Here is a 17,044-nt window from a genome sequence, read left to right as displayed (position 1 = left end):
ACCAATGTAGCCACACACGAAGTGTTAAATCGATGGTGAAACAGAAACATAACACTTAGGACAAGGCAGCCGATGTAATACCACTGCTCAGAGATGACTTGTTGTGATACACTCCCCAGAATGACACTGACATTTGGCAGTTTAAGTTAGGGATCCTGAACTGCATTTACCCTAACCCAACAATTGAGGCGGAGCAGCTGAGCTTGACAAGGTCAGACACATGGCTGCCTGATATTGAGATGCCTCCTCTTACACACAACCAGTGTGCCCTCATGGTCAGCCCTGGCCCTTGCGAAGTCCAAGATGATCAGACAACATAAAGCCCTCAAGGGCATGTGTCATTGCCAATGAGGAGCACTGTTCTGCTTCATCACATTCTCACTCCTATCCCATTGCTCCCCTCCACATTGTCTTAAGCAACAATGTGCAATTCCAGAGCATGTCTAAAGGTTGTTTTGGCCTCCTAAGTCACCATTTGGAAGTAGCATCAGTAACCTCTTGGAGTGTCAAGGCAATGGGACGCACAGTGCTGTGCATCCCACTTTGTGACGAGACCCTTCTCCCCACAATAGAGACAACTATAGGGTGAGAGATGCTTATGGTTGGATGTCTGAGTGCCTGGACACAAATGTGCCATTGCTTCATCGCCTTGAGGTGGCAAAGTGCTCCTACATTTTGCTGAGCTCAGCAGATTAACACTGGGAATGTTGGCAATGTGTTTGGCTGAGGGCAGCACACATAAGCTTATAAAATATAAGCTTATATCGTCAAAGCCCTGCCAAGAGAGAGTGGGCAGATGGAGTTGGGCAGTACATGAGCCTTCTCCATGCATGAGCACATCTCCTTAAGCACCACATCTTCGCCTTTCAAGAATGCAGATGAGGCCTCAATCGTACAGAGCCAAGAATGCACATGACAGGAACCTATGGGACATGGGAACGAGGTTCGTTCCACAAGCACACTTAACATGAAGGTGCAAGCATTATTGATATGGGAAATTGTGTGAAATGGGACATTCACTGTGGTGAGATGGTTGCATACTGCACAGAAGAGAGGCCTAGGATAGAAACAGTTGTCATAGGTGGGTGTAGGAACCAAGGTATCACACGTGATTGACAGTAACACAGCTCATCATAAGAAGGAGGCATAAATGAGAGGAGATATGAAATGATTGTGAGTCCGTTTACATTTGTGAACATTATATACATGTGGTTAACACCCATGCCAATGTTGTGCAACTACATCTTTTTCACTTTCCTTATCCTGCCGCTATGTTTTGGTGCTCCCCCGACATGCACAGCGGAGATGGAAGTAGCCTGCTACCTGCTACACCCTGTTGCCTGTGATGACCTTGGCGGGCGTCCTCTGGAGGGCCCTGGCCTGCTTTGGGTGTCTTGCTGTGGGACAGGTGCACCCTCCCTGGCCAGTTGAGCTGGAGCTGATGCATCACAGGAAGAGGGAATTTCAATCGCACAGGCACTCCCGGAGTCACCTGGGTGGATGGTCCCAGGATGTCGAGCTGCTGGTCGTCCTCCCTATGGGTGTCCTAGGGCCCCTGGCTGACTCCTTGAGGAGAAAGGGCAGCTGGAGTGCGATCAAGGTGCCCCACAGCCCTCGAATTGACACTGATAGATGCCACCAATGGCTATAGTGATGGAGTGCAGCTCCTGCAGCAGTGCAAGACCGATGTCCTGGACCAACCTCTCCATGGCAGCTGCCGTCCCTACCATTATGGACCTCAGTGCGTTGGCATGCTAGCGCTATCACCTCAAACTAAAGGTGGACGGACTCCTCCATCATGCGTTGCAATGTGAGGAACCTGCACTGCAACATCCATCAGACAACCAGTTGCAGTCCTCTGCAGCCAGCTCTATGGCTCTGTTCTTGAAGTCCTTGAGAACCTTGACCTCAGGAACTCCAACCCCAGTCTGGGACCTCTTTATTGTGAGCCAGCTTGTCCTGCATGAAAACAGCTGGAGAGAGTTTGAGCAAGGCACACATGTGAGGGCAGATTATAAGGATACCTTCCTGATGTTCCTGTGGTTGTCTTTGCAACCCTAGCAACTGATTTAAGACTGAGTCCAGAGGCTTGTCATTGGACTTGGACTCAGCAGAATTGTGGCTTCCAGCAGTCCTCTGAGTGCTGGCAACCCCTGATGTCCCTGCCTCCGCCTGCTGTGGACCAGATGGTGCGCTGTGCTCACCAGATTGTGACCCTGAGACTAATCTATAGCTAGGTGCCACCAAGCTTTGTGTGTCTGCGCTAGTGGAGGGTGTGGGTGAGTGCTGTGATGGATCTTCAAAGATGCTGTCCTCAGGTTTCTCATCCAAGGTGTCGTTGGGGCTGGAATTGATTGTCTGGCTCGTAGATGCCCTCAGCAGCTTTCCAGAGAAAGGAGAGACTATTAGTGCATGGCAGGTGACTCTGAAATGGGAGAAATCACTCACAGTATGGTTGTCTGATGGTGAGGTCGGGGGCGCACGCCCAAGTGAGGAAGCCTGCATTGCAACATCCATCAGACAACCAGTTCCAGTCCTCTGCAGCCAGCTCTATGGCTCTGTTCTTGAAGTCCTGGAGAACCTTGACCTCAAGAACTCCACCCCCAGTCTGGAACCTCTCCTCCTTATTGTGAGCCAGCTTGTCCTGCATGAAAACAGATGGAGAAAGTGTGAGCAAGACACATGCGAGGGCAGATTATAAGGATGCCTGGTATGTGTGGGTGGCACGTGGTGCCATGGACAGGATTAGGATGCAAACTTCCAGAGGAGATGAGACCAGATGGCAATGTCAGGCTGTGTGAGAGTGAGTGCTGATGTCCTTTGAGGTAGCAGAGAGTGAGATCCTTGTGAATATGTGATGGGCTTGTGAGTGTGAGAGTTGAGAATGATGAGATGGTTGACTTATCCTGATGGAACAGAGGAGATTGATTTTCCTCTTCCTGCACTGGGTTGCTGACCTGTCCTGCAGGCTGGTTGCACTGACCACCGCTTCCCAAGCAGGATTGGTCACCTTGGTGGAAGTCCTGCGGCCAGAGTGGCGGCAGAGAACATCGTGGCTGGACGCAGCATGCTTTCTGCCTTTGGAAGCCATGTCTTCACTGGAGGTGTCCTAGGCTGCAGAGAGTGTGAATGCTGTGCAGGGGCACTGTTTAAATAAGGCACCCAGAGTTAGGCAGCACTGAGGTCACAGCAGGGTGGGTGAATCAGATGCCACCCACCAGCAAAACGGCGTGCTCGCCGTAGATGAATATGTAATACAGCCTGAAGCACGAAAACCCGCCATTGAGGCTGGTGGGTGGAACACTTTTTTTACGCCTGCTAAAGTGCATTTCACGGAAAATCCGGGCCCTAGTCTTGTGGAACAACCTCTGGTATGGTGCTTTTTTGAATGCTTTTTGAAAATCCATATCTGCTTTTCGACTTCTTGCTTCTGCCTTATCTACTCTGCTAGTTATACCTCAAAAGAACTCTTCACAGATGTGTCAAACAGCTTTCCTTTTCACAAAACTGTGTTGATTCTGCCTAATCTTATTTTAATTTTCTAAGTGTCCTGTTACCACATTCCTAATAAAAGACTCTAGCATTCTCCCGGTTACTGATCTCTGACTAACTGACTTATAGTTCCCTGTTTTCTCTCTCCCTCATTTCTTCAATAGCAGGGTTACATTTTCTACCTCATTATCTCTGCAGTTACCTCTTTTAAAATCCTAGGATGTATGTAATCAGATTTGTTGACTTTTAGTCCTATTAATTTCCCCAGCACCTTTTCTTCACTAATACTAATTACCTTATTGGTTCTCTGCTATTTCCATATGTTTTTTGGGTCTTCCTTACTGTGAAGACAGATACAAAATATTTGCTTAACATTTCTTGTTATTTCCTTATTCACAATTATAATTTCTCTTGTGTTTGCCTCTAAGAAGCCCACATTTACTTCTGCTAATGTCTTCCTTTTTACATACTTGTGGAATCTCTTAAAATATGTTTTTATCTTTCTTTCTAGTTTACTCTCATTCAATTTTCTCTCTCATTGTCAGTTTCTTGGTCATCCTTTGCTGATTTCTATAACCCTCCCATTCCTCAGGTTTACCACTACTTTTGGCAATATTGTTAGAATCTTATTTTAATCTAAAGTTATTTTTAAATTCTTCAGTTAGCCATGGAAGTTTTTATTCCTCAAGCAAGCATATGTTCATTGAGAATTATGAATTACTTTTTGAAATGTTTCCCATTGCTTATTTACCATCATACCTTTTAATTTAATCTCCCAATCTACTTTAGCCTACTTGTTCCTCATAATCCTTGTAAATGGTGTTGTTTAAACGTAAGACTCTAGTTTTGTACTTACCCACATCATCCCAAACTCAAAATAAATTTCTCTCATATTATGATCACTCTTCCCCAGAGGATCCTTTACTCCAAAATGCTTTTACCAATTTAATATGCCCAGTCTTTGTGAGGATTATAGTCCCCCTTATTATTACATTACACATTACATGCTCTTCTAATTTCCTGATTTAAACAACCCCATTTTGTAACTACTGTTAGGCATCCTTTATTATCAGGGTTTCTCACCCATCCTCACCCCAACCTCGACCACTCAGTTTCTTTTTTGCCTAGTTTTCCAAATACCAGGTACTCTCAAATATTTAGTTCCCAACCTTAGTCACCCTGCAACCTTTTTGAGTAAATTGCTCTTCTATGCCAGCAACTGTGGCTGGACCAACTGAATTAAATCTCACCTCCCTTGATCGCAAGGAAACTTTTACATCGGAGTGACATACTCCTATCAGCCTTTATCTGGCTGGTATAGCCGTAGAATTTTAACTTGTGTATTTCTCCCTCCATGTTTTGACATTACAGAGACAACATTCCATGTTAAAAAAAACTCCTCGATCTACTCCAAAGCCTACAACAAGATCTGCTAAAAGTAGTAGAGGTGAACTAAGGAATGAAAACTGTGGACTTGAGTTTCAAAAATATCATCTTATTTATCTTTAATTTCCAAAGAAGCCTTCTCTATTCTACTGATCAATCTGAGTGACACCTATTAGAAGAATTCAGTCTTTCTGGTATAAATCATCTCACATAATCATGTTGGTTACCCCTGCTGACCACTAAAGCCAGGTAGCTTGTTTACTGCCTAGCTTCTGAGGTGTTTGGTCATAAAGAAGGCAAGATGAGGCAGGACATCCTTGTGTTTCCAAAATGAACCATTTGAGTCCTGTGTTTTAATGACTTGCCCTCTATCTCGAGAAAGGAATGTTTTATTTGTATAGCATCTGTGGCTTCATTGGCATTAGTCCTGTCCTTTCCTAGCATTCAGTCTGACTGCTGTCTCCAGAAAATGCTGGTGGGGGTTGCATATAGGCCCCCTAACTGTAGTTACATTGTTGGACAGAGCATTAAGCAAGAAATTATTGCCACTTATGACAAAGGCAATGGAATTGCTGTGGGGGACTTTAATAAACTAGATCAATCAAATTAGCAAAGGTACCCTGGAAGGGGAATTTGTAGAATACTTTTGTGACAGTTCCCTGGATCAATATCTTTGGAACCAACTAGGGATGAATCTATTTTAGATCTACTATTGTGCAATGTAGCAGGATTAATTAGTGATGTCCTAGTAAAAGATCCGCATGGAAATATTTAAAGAAATAATTTCCATTGACAAACAAATCCTCAGCAAGAAACATCCATCTGTGGCTCTCTAAGGAGTTTAAGGGTAATATTAGATTAAAAGGAGAGGTTTATAATGTTGCCAAGAATAGTGGCAATTTTGAGTGTTGTTTAAAAAAAAGCAAAGGGCCACCAAATCATTTACAAAAATGAAATAAAAATGGAATGAGAGTTAACTAACCAGGAATATAAAAACAGACTGTAAGAGCTTTTACAAGTATATGAAAAGGAAGAGAGTAGCTAAAGTAAACATTGATCCCTTAGAGACAGAGACAGGAGAAATTCTCATTGGGAATGAGGAAATGGCAGACATTGAACAAATATTGTGTGTCTGCCTTCACAATAGAAGGCTCAAGTTACATACCAGAAATAGAGGGTAATCTAGGGACTAATAAGAGTGGGGAAATAAAGGTAATTAATATCAGGAAAAGTACTAGAGAAACTAAAGGAACTAAAATCCAACAAATCGCAGGTTCTGATGGCCTACATCCTCGAGTTACCTGCAGAAATAGTAGATGCGCTGTGTATGATTTTCCAAAATTCCGTTGATTCTGGAATAGTGCCAGCAGATTGGAAGTTAGCAAATGTAACACCACTATTCAAAAAAGGAAGGAAAGAGAAAACATGGAACTGTTGGCCAGTTAACTTGACATTAATCATTCGGAAAGTACTGGAATCTATTATTAAGCAAGTCTTAACAATGCACTTAGAAAAGCATAGTAGAATAAGCCAACATAGTTTTACGAAAGGGACCCCCCTGAAGAAGGGTCATATGGACTCAAAACTCTCCACAGATGCTGCTAGACCTGCTGAGTTTTTCCAGCATTTTCTGTTTTTGTTTCAGATTTCCAGTATCCACAGTATTTTGCTTTTACGAAAGGGAAATCCTGTTTGACAAATTTATTAAAGTTTTTTGAGGATGTAACTGGAAGAGTAGATAAAGGGGAACCAGTAGATGTAGTATACCTGGATTTCCAAAAGGCATTCGATAAGGTGCCACACAAAAGGTTCATATATAAGATAAGGGCTCATGGAGTTGGGGGTGATGTATAAAAGATAAGGTGACAAATATATTTCTTTTTATGAGGGTGGCAAAAGAAAATGAATTAAGTATGATTATTGCTCCCTTATGGAAAGTTGCCATTCAATGTGGTATGTTATCAATAGAGTGAATCAAATGTCAATTATTACTCAAAGCATATAATGTAGAGCCCATTGATAAAGCCACATTTTATGTCCTACCTTTGCAAGGTCTTGCATGTGTAAATAGAGGGTTGAGAAAAGAGCAGCAAGGATGGTTCTAACATATCGGCACTAAGTTGTGAGGGCAGACCCGTGGAACTGGTCTTATTTTCATTGGAGAAAAGAAGATTGTGAAAGCAAACATGGCCTGTCTTCAAAATACCAAAGTAACTTAATTGTTTTGGAATTGCAAGTGTGGAAACAAAGGGTTCAAACGAGAATAGAGATTGTAAGAATCTTTAATAAGAAGTAATGAAATATGGAGATTCCCACAAAAAGCAGGTGTGTGCTATGTTGTCAGTTTTGTCACCTGCCCTGTATTTTAATAGTGCCAATAGTCATCTGCCCCTTTCCACTCACATAACTTAGGACATTAAAGTACCACTAGCAATAATAAATCTACATATTTAAAATGAGGATTTATTTCCTATTATAGTAAATTACCACAATGGCAGGTTTTCATGCCGCATCGTCCCAAACCTGCCACATTATTTATGCGTTCCCGGGAAACACACCGTTTCAATGGCGGGTGGGCTCTCAGTTGCCTGCCTGCCATCACCTCGCCACTTCATCATGCCAAGCGCCATATTTAAAGTCCAGCCACATGCTCACATCTCAGTGCTTCCAGCCCATGACTACTGCAGGGAAGATGTCCATGAAAGGCAAAAAGACTGCAGCCCCCGGGTTTAATGATGCGTCACTGGAATGTCATTTGGACGCTGTGGAGGCCTACTGTGATATCCTCTACTCCCGCTCTGGCCGCAGGATGGGCAGTGGCATCACCAATCCAGCATGGCAGGCAGAGGCAGTGGTGATCAGTGCCAATGCTGCACCTAAGAGGTTGGCCATCCAATGCAGATAGAGGATGAATGATCTCATCCGTGCAACCAGGGTATGGCATCCATCTCATCACTCTAAACTCACACACTCAAGCCCATCATACATTCATTGGCATCTCACTCACTGCCAGCTCAAGGGACATCACCATCCATTCTCACACACATACTCTCACATGTCCATCTGGCCTCATCTCCTCTAGAGACTGCCTCCTTAGCTCTCACCATCTTGAGGTCACTTGCACAGATCAAAATGTGCCCCCGCACATAACCTGGGATGCCCTCCTTCCCCAATACAGCCCTCATCCTGCAGCCTCTTCCCTTGCCTGAGGCCACTTCCCCAAGCAAGACCTTGTCCTGCAGCCATTGAAAAGCCACCCATATATGGTTGATCTGGTAGGTAGAGACCTACCCGTGAGCCCCTCTAAAAGTGATGTGACACTGTCTGTGAAGCCTGGCACTGATGACTGTGAGTGTTGACCGAGGCAAGATAGGCAAACAAACCTTGAAGTCCCAAGAGAAGTGCAGCCCACCAGGTGCACGTCGCCTATATGCTGTTGTGAAACACGGCGTGTTTTCCTGCCGACGTGGGAGAACAATCCAGCTGGGGGGGGGTGTGGGAACGAGTCCGGTGGGCTGGCCTTATAATGATATGCTGATGTATAACAATAAGGTTCCCGATGTCCGTTTGCAGGAAGCACGGCCTGTGGGCTGAGCACACGATCACAAACTGGTTTGACACTGTGCTGAAACTGATTGTGCCATATTGTCCGCTCACACCGCCGAACACGCCTGACGCCGGTGGGCATGGAAAATCCCGGCCAATGTCTCATAATGACAGCTCGTTGCTACCAGTCATAATTCATTGCTTTTACCCAATAGAAAATCCAGTTTTGAAGCTGAAAGTTTAAAAATGACAGTTTTCAGTTTATACTCAGGGTAAACTGAAACAAATGACATTTTAAAAGAAAAGCTGTGACACAAATCAAGAGCATTTTGGATTCAGAGAAACAATTGTTTAGTTGTTTTCTGACACACCTTACTGTGAACCATCCAGCAGTATTAGTTTAATACAGATGATTGTATAGGTCTCTTTTGAACTAGGCAGAAAAAATTACTTAAAAGGATTTTCCATACAAATTTAATTTTCTGCCAAGCTCATTCATGCAGTTTTCAATGACATCACTAACTAAGAACACATTTAAACAGAATTATGTTTAATGACTATGTGAGCTGATTTTGTTGGTGTTGGCTAAAGGATAAATATTGGCTAGAAGAACTTATCTGCTGTTCCTCGAATAGTTTGAATGGATCATTTATTTCCAAATGAGCAGGCAGGCGGGACCTCAGTTAATTTCATCTGAAAGATAGTGCATCCAGTAGTGCCGCACCCCCTCAATACTGCATAGAAGTGTTAGCAGCTCTTGGAATGGGGCTTAAAATCACAACCTTCTGTCATGGAAGCAAGACTCTCACTAAGCCAATCTCACACTTGCATTTGTTTTAATTTAGATTTCATACAATTTTGAAGTTTGAAGTTTACATTGGTTTTATAATTTGTTGTGAATGCTTACACTGAAAGTTATTTTTGATGTATCATTTTACAGGGAAAAGCAGTAGAGAAGAGAAACCTCTTTTTTGCTGTAAAAACCTGCAAAAAATTCCACCAGGAAAGAAGTAAGTAACTGCTGATATACAGTGTTTGAAAGATAGTATATTTACATTTTGCGGTACCAAAAGCCAGATCCTGTACAGCATGTACTTCTGCTTAGCACTACATCTAGTATCTCTTTATATTGGGATTGTACAATAGTCTAGTTAATTATTTTGGGGAGATCTGAAAGAAAATTTAAACGTTGTTATATTTAATAGCATTTTATGACTTTGCCTTTAAGTGAGAATTCTTCTAGTTTTCATATTATCGTACAGCACGGAGAATGTCTTCCTCTCATCAATCCCATGCCACTCTTTGAAAGAGCTATCCAGTTAGTTCCATACTCGCACTGTTCTCCCATAACACTGCAATGCTTTCTTTTCCAAGTATATATTCAATTCCCTTTTGAAAATTGCCATTGAATCCACATACTGTGCACTGTTATGATCCCCAGCTGAGGTTACCCTTGGACAAGCCTGATCCCAGAGTGGAACCCAGCTTGATAGATCCCAACTTTTAATTTGCTTTTTTAGATACATGGAGAGGGGCTACTGACCATTGTCACCGGAGTCAGCTAATGAACTTTTAACAAAAACATAAAACATTTATTACACAAGAAAAGATTAATTATATTACAATATTCCTTCATCCACAACTATATTTTTACAGATAATACAGATTTGTAAGGACAACACAAGTTACAAAAGCTATCTTATACGCTAATGTTCACAGTAAGTACACAGTCCATGTAACCAAATTGGCAACCTGTGGGCAGACACACAACACTCTGAAACCAACACCTGAATTTTACCCCATCGAGGGGGCTGTGCGGGCGCAGACGGACGCCTACCCAATCGGCGCCCCCGATCGGGTCCATGCTGCAATTTTACGTGGGTGGGCCAATTAAGGCCCGCCTAGTGTGACGCTCACCTGGAAGCGGGCGGGGGGTGTGGGTTCCCTGAGTTGGGAGTGTGCTTTTGTCGCGCATGAGCGTGAAAGTGCACAAAAAATCTCCCTCAGGCACAGAGGTGCCTCAGGGAGATAAGTTTTAAAAATTTTAATGAAGAAAAAAAAAATTTAAGATATGTCCCCTCATGTGACAGTGTCACATGAGCTGGGACATGTCAATGAACTTTAATGGAAACATTTATTTAGTTTATAAACCCTTCATGAAACCTCATCCCACCTGTGGATGAGGTTCCATGAAAAATGCGAAGGCCGCCTGTGCTCTTCACCTGCCCGCCAACCTTAAGCTTGGATGGGCAGCTTTCTCAGAAGGGTTAATTAATGGCCTTAACAGGCCTTTGACAGTTCAGCGGGTGTGCAGCTGAATCGGCTGCACGCCCGCCGCACTGAAAACCTAAATGACGTGTGGTGACGTCGGGACACAGGCCCGATGTCACCCCCACTTGCCGAGCCGAAAATTCTCCCCCAAGAACAGATGCCACCTCAACCAGATGCTATGCATCTCTCCTCAGCTCCCCCCAGAGGCTTATCACACCATGAGTTAACCGGTCTCACTGCACTCCGTCTTTCACACGAGAGTTTCCAATCTCCACTCTCCAAGACCTCGCCTTGGAATTTTCTCCCAAATCGACGCTTTCTCTCAGATGCCTTCCACAAGGGTTCAGCTCCAGGGTTTTGAACTCTCCTTCCGATGTTCCTCTCCCCTGGGTCTCCACATGCATTCAAGCTGTCTTCCATGCACTCTCCCTCACTGACTCAGCCGTCAACAGTACACACTGCTTCACATGCCCATAGCAAAGAGTTACAGACCTACAGCTGTCTCGTTGGACCTTCTTACCTCTTGCAAGCTGTTCTCACTTTAAACCTGCTTTCTGCAGCTTTTGACTCTTTAAATCTGAATCTTGGAGCCTTTCTCTCTGCCCCTCACTCTTAACTTCATTAACAGGATTTTTTCTAGTTGCCTGTCTTTCCTTTGACTAGAAGGTCTGTTTGGGACCTTCTCCTGTTCCACTCCCCTGGATTTTGGGGTATTTTCTTTAGCTTGAGATTGGCTAACCTTCCCCTTTGCTTCAGCCTCTCCTGGCAGCTACTTTTAAAACCAACTGAACTCAAACAGCTTCCAAAATCAAACTAATCTTTCTCTTGTGTGTATGTCTATGGGAGGGACCTGTCTCTCTGGACCCCTGTTGCTAGGCAACAGCACTTTTTTCTACTCTTATTTGCTTAACTTAGCTAACAGTCCTAAAACTCTTATTAGAAATGCAAGTACCTTTTAAAGTGAAACTAAAACTAAATTTGACCTTTCCTCAACGCACAGGTACAGAAGTACAAATCAAACTTAAACTTTAAAGCTAAAACTCATTCCTAACACACACAAATACCAATATAATTTACTTAAACTGTCTCTATTTCCTAACAATACTTTCAAGCAGCCGCTAAGTAATAGAAAAATATATAATACAAAATGTGAATGAATGTGTTAAAAGATTTATAAGGTGCTTCAGATCTGTCCACTGTCACCCCCTGCCAAGTTTCATACATATACCATATGGTTGCATTTCTTAGTAATTATCATTATATAACTATTTTAACAAGAAATTCAAAGTCTTAATGATGCTAGATTTTGCAGATTCTTTGATAAGATTTTAATTTTTGAAAAGTAATTTTTTTGGTGTTATTCTTTGAAACATGTTACAGAAGATCTTTGCTGGTCTTTTTATCACATTTCAAGGCTTCTAATTCATTTAATCTAGTGCATGATTTTTTTCACTTTAGAGTTTCCCTTTAAATTCTTGATTTTTAAAAATTTATTCATGGGATGCGGGCATCGCTGGCTAGGACAGCGTATATTGCCCAACCCTAACTGCCCTTGAGAAGGTGGTGTGAGCTGTCTTCTTGAACTGCTGCAGTCCATGTGGTGTAGGTACTCCTACAGTGCTGTTAGGGATGGAGTTCCAAGATTTTGACCCAGCGACAGTGAAGGAACGGCGATGTATTTCCAAGTCAGGATGGTGAGTGACTTGGAGGGGAACTAAACTGAGTTTTCTGGGACCTCTCATTTTTAAATATTGCTGATGATTTTGTGTGATCAGGATTAGATTTGGACTTTGATCTCTAGTTGAAAGAAAGAAAGATTTGCATTTGTGTAGCACGTATCTGCAGGATATCCCAAAACACTTTACAACCAATGAAGCTCTTTTGAATTGTAGTCACTGTTGTAGTGTAGGAAACAAGGCAACCAATTTTCACACAGCAAGCTTCCACAAACAGCAATATAATAATGACCAGATAATCTGATTTTATGATGCTGATTGAGGGGTAAATACTAGCCAAGGTACCGGGGATAATTCCCCTGCTTTGCTTCGAAATATTTCCATGGAATCGTTTACATCCACCTGATAGGGCAGACATGGCCTCGGTTTAATCTCTCATCTGTAAGAATGCACGTTTGACAGTGCAGCACTTCCTCAGTACCGTATTGGAATGTTGGCCTTAAATTTTGTGCTCAAATCCTGGAGTAGGACTTGAACCCACAACTTTATGACACAGGCAAGAAAGCTAGCAGCTGAGCTATATAAAATTGTTGTATATCATAATGTTGTAGATGAATTAACAAGTGGTTAGACTGAGCGCCCTGACTTTTCATGCCTCCATCTGGAGGCAGGCTGAAACGAATGGCGGCAGGACCGGGATGTGGAAGTCCCACTGGCATTTTTGGCTCTGCATGTTTCGTCTGCATGGGAATGAGGGCGGGGCTTATTTCACATATGAGTTCATGGAGAAAAGTCGGAGAAGCTAGTATCTATAGTGGAAAAAGTGTTCATACTCTAATTCGTTGTTCCGAATGCTGCAGTGAAGTACTTTGGAAGCTCGTACTTGGCAAGGGGTCATGAATGTTGTTGAAGGGCGTACTGAAGGAGGAAACTTTATTCAAAGTTAGCCCAAACTATTAAAGTCACCTGGACATCACTGTTCAAAGTGCTGGTCCTATATCCAGGGCGGGAGGGGAGGTGAGGGGAAGAGAGAGGCAATAGTGCTGGGTCACCTCAGGTACTGCAACAATACCTTGAAGCAGAGGAGGCGCCAGACAGTCCTACCCGGAATTGAATCCGTCTACCGATTTCTGCCTCAGTGGGGAAAATTTGGCCCTGTGTCTCCGACACTGTTCTCTCTCAGGCCCACTTGCTATGACAAAGCAGCGTGACTAAAGAGAGCAACAAAGAAGGAAGAGAAGAGAGAAAGGAAAAAAAGTGATTGAAGAAACGGAAAAGAGAGGAAGAAATGAAGGAGATGGAATGGTGTTAACTGAAGGCTGCAAAGATGCAAAACAGATTTGGAGTTAAATGTGGTAATTAATTATTATTCTGTCTGACTCCGCAGCAAACTATTGACATGACCATTGGATCTGGCCCATTGCTTGAAAAAGCTAAGATCATGGCTTACCAGTTTAATTGGTTCTGGTTAGCGTTTTGTGAAAACTGCTATAGTTGTCTGTTCAACAGGAATTCTAAGCAGATGAAAAAACTTGTTTTTTAAATGTGTCCTCCAGTTACAATTATTTTCATTCATTCATGGGACATCGGCCAGCATTTATTGCCCATTTCTAATTGCCCTTGAGAAGGTGGTGGTGAGCTGCCGCCTTGAACCGCTGCAGTCCATGTGCTGTAGGTGCACCCACAGTGCTGTTAGGAAGGGAGTTCCAGGATTTTGACCCGGCAACAGTGAAGGAACGGCAATATATTTCGAAGTCAGAATGGTGAGTGGCTTGGAGGTGAACTTCCAGATGGTGATGTTCCCATGTGTTTGCTGCCCTTATCCTTCTAGCTGGTAGTGGTCGTGGGTTTGGAAGGTGCTGTCTAAGGAGTCTTGGTGAGTTCCTGCAGTGCATCTTGTGGATGGTGTACACTGCTGCCACTGTGCATCGGTGGTGGAGGGAGTGAATGTTTGTGGACGGGGTGCCAATCAAACAGGCTGCTTTGTCCTGGATGGTGTCGAGCTTCTTGAGTGTTGTTTGGAGCTGCACCCATCCAGGCAAGTGAAGATTATTCCATCGCATTCCTGACTTGTGCCTTGTAGATGGTGGAGAGGCTTTGGGGAGTCAGGAGGTGAATTACTCGCGCAGGATTCCAAGCCTCTGACCTGCTCATGTAGCCACAGTATTTATATGGCTAGTCCAGTTCAGTTTCTGGTCAATGGTAACCCCCAGGATGTTGATAGTGGGGGATTCAGTGATGGTAATGTCATTGAATGTCAAGGGCAATTATAATGCCGCCTTTCTGCATTCAATTTCAGTCGACACCCAGACTGTCCCAAAAATCTAAATTGAGACAACTTTTTTCATTTGTGTGAAAGGAAATGATACAGAATTATCTTTTTGATGCACATTTGGTAGCTGACCTGTCTGATATCTTAAATGTGTTTCAGCTGGTCACAAATAAAGTTCTCGATAGCTTTAAAGGGTTTTTGGTAGCAACTGAATTGTATGATAGACTGTTTCTCATTTTTTTTGTCATTGTCACAACATGGATACTGGGTTTAGTTCAGGAGCTGGGCTGCAAAGTTAACTGAATTTAGTAGCTTTCTGGAAATATAACCAAATGATGGTGTTGATCATTTTGCTTTCATGTATATATTCAATTTCTCCTTACAGCATTTCTAAACACTCTATTCCATTACCTTGCAGTACCCATTGTGAAGAAAACTTGGGAAAAGCAAGCAGCTCTAATTGAGTACTATAGTGATCATGCAGATAGCTCCATTCCAACCCTGTACTTAGGAATACCGAACACTGAAAGAGGTGAGTTGCTGAACAGATAATTGTGTTGCTAATACTCAACATAGCTTTTGAAGTTCCATAATCAGTATTTTTAAGTATACACCAAAGGTTTGCATCTTTTGGTCCTTTTCAATTTGTTAGTGATCAGAAAGCTTTGAAATATCCCTTATGATGGCACCCTTTTTGCAGGTGGCGGAGACGTATTTTTATTTGTTGGACTACTTCATTATCTATAATTGCTGGATAGATTTGCACTAAGTCATTATTGATTCAATGAGTTTTGAACAGAAGCCCTTTTTTGATGCAATAAACCTACATAGAAATTATAAGAGCGTATTCAGTGACAAGCATGTGAAAACAAATGTTATCCTGCCAGAGACTAAATTACATATGCTGCTGCAAGGTCAAAACCTAATGTGTTAAGCCAAGCTCTACCACTCATGCCTGCTGAGTATTATTGCACTGTGGCACCAAATCCTTATTTTCCTATTCTGAAAATACCCTAGAGGTTATGTAACTATCTTCCATTGAAATTTTCACATTGAAAACTATTTTGCCAGATGGTACTGTATAGATCTTCGGTATAGATTATTTAGGTAGAGATGAAGCCCTCTCGCCAACTCCTTCCTAGATCTAAACAACGGCTTGGAAAAACTGTTTTAGTAATTTATCAAAAGTTACTTTAAATTAGCTGACTCAGTACGAATATACAAATAGAACCATATAAAGGTATTTACGCCTCCAGTTCAAAGTTTTAAAATATTATTTATTGTAAGCAAAATTAAAGTAAGATTAAAAGGACAGTGGCTGTGTGGTTAGGGGACTGGAAGAAGAGAGCAGTGGTAAAGAGTGTTTTGTATAGTAGAGGGCAGTAAATCTACAGTGGTGTTCCCCAGGGATCAGTATTAGGACCACTGTCCCTCTTATATATTAATGAGCTGGAGTTGAGTATAGAGGGCATAATTTCATAGCTGCAAAATTCAGAAATGTAGCTAATAGGTAGTAGACAGGCTGGTGAAATAGGAAGACCCATGGTAGATGAAATTTAACAGAAGTGTGAAGTGAAACATTTTGGTGGGAAGAATGAGGAGAGGCAATAGTAAATTAAACAGTACAACTTTAAAGGGGATGCAGGGACAGAGAGACCTGGCAGTGCATGTACACAAAGTTTTGAATGTGGCAGGACATGTTGAGAAGACTTTAAAAGCTTAAAGGATCTTTACTTTATGAATGGAAACTTAGAATAAAGAAGCAAGCAAGTTAAGAAGCAGTGGTTAGGCTTCAGCTGAAATATTGTGTTTAATCCTGGGCACGATACTTTGTGAAGGCTGTCCAAAGTCTTAGAGAGGATGTGAAGAGATTTCCTAGAGAGGTACTATCCTGGGATGAAAGTGGAAAAATTGGGGATGTTCTCCTTAGAGCAGAGAAGTTTAAGAGGAAATTTGACTGAGGTATGCAAAAATCATGCATGGTTTTCATGGAATCATAGAAGGTTTTTATGGCACATCGTGTCTGTGCCGGCATCTCAGCAGTACGAGTTTTCTTTGCTGAGCAAGGGATTCCTGAAAGAATAGTATATGACGATGGATCAAGTTCACATTCAAGAAAGTTAAGGAATTCACTGAACAGCATGGGTGCAACATCAGCACCTCATCGCCACATTACCTTCCAGGACACGGATTTATAGAAAAACACATCCAGACGGTCCAAAGAACCCTTACGAAATGCTGAGAGACAAAGGAAGACCCAAACCTTGCCTTATTGTCAATCCAATCCACACCTCTTAAGGCTGACATGAAATCACCTGCAGAGTTGTTGAATGGAAGAAAATATAAGACTGCTCTGCCAAGCAAAATACATCCTCCAAGTGACCAGGAGGAAGTAAGACAA

General features: G+C 42.6%; 1 protein-coding gene across 2 annotated transcripts in view; it reads left to right on the top strand.

The window, feature by feature from the left end:
- Positions 1-17,044, top strand: part of b3glcta (beta 3-glucosyltransferase a) — a 233,346-nt gene that overhangs the window by 121,470 nt on the left and 94,832 nt on the right. For both annotated transcript variants that reach the window (XM_078545355.1, XM_078545354.1), the window contains exons 10-11: positions 9,365-9,434; positions 15,062-15,175. In XM_078545355.1, coding sequence (XP_078401481.1) covers positions 9,365-9,434; positions 15,062-15,175 — 184 coding nt within the window. The remainder of the gene's footprint in view (positions 1-9,364; positions 9,435-15,061; positions 15,176-17,044) is intronic.

Source organism: Cetorhinus maximus, chromosome 7 (assembly GCF_964194155.1).
Source record: "Cetorhinus maximus chromosome 7, sCetMax3.hap1.1, whole genome shotgun sequence".
Taxonomy (NCBI): domain Eukaryota; kingdom Metazoa; phylum Chordata; class Chondrichthyes; order Lamniformes; family Cetorhinidae; genus Cetorhinus; species Cetorhinus maximus.
This window is presented reverse-complemented; position numbering and strand designations above follow the sequence as displayed.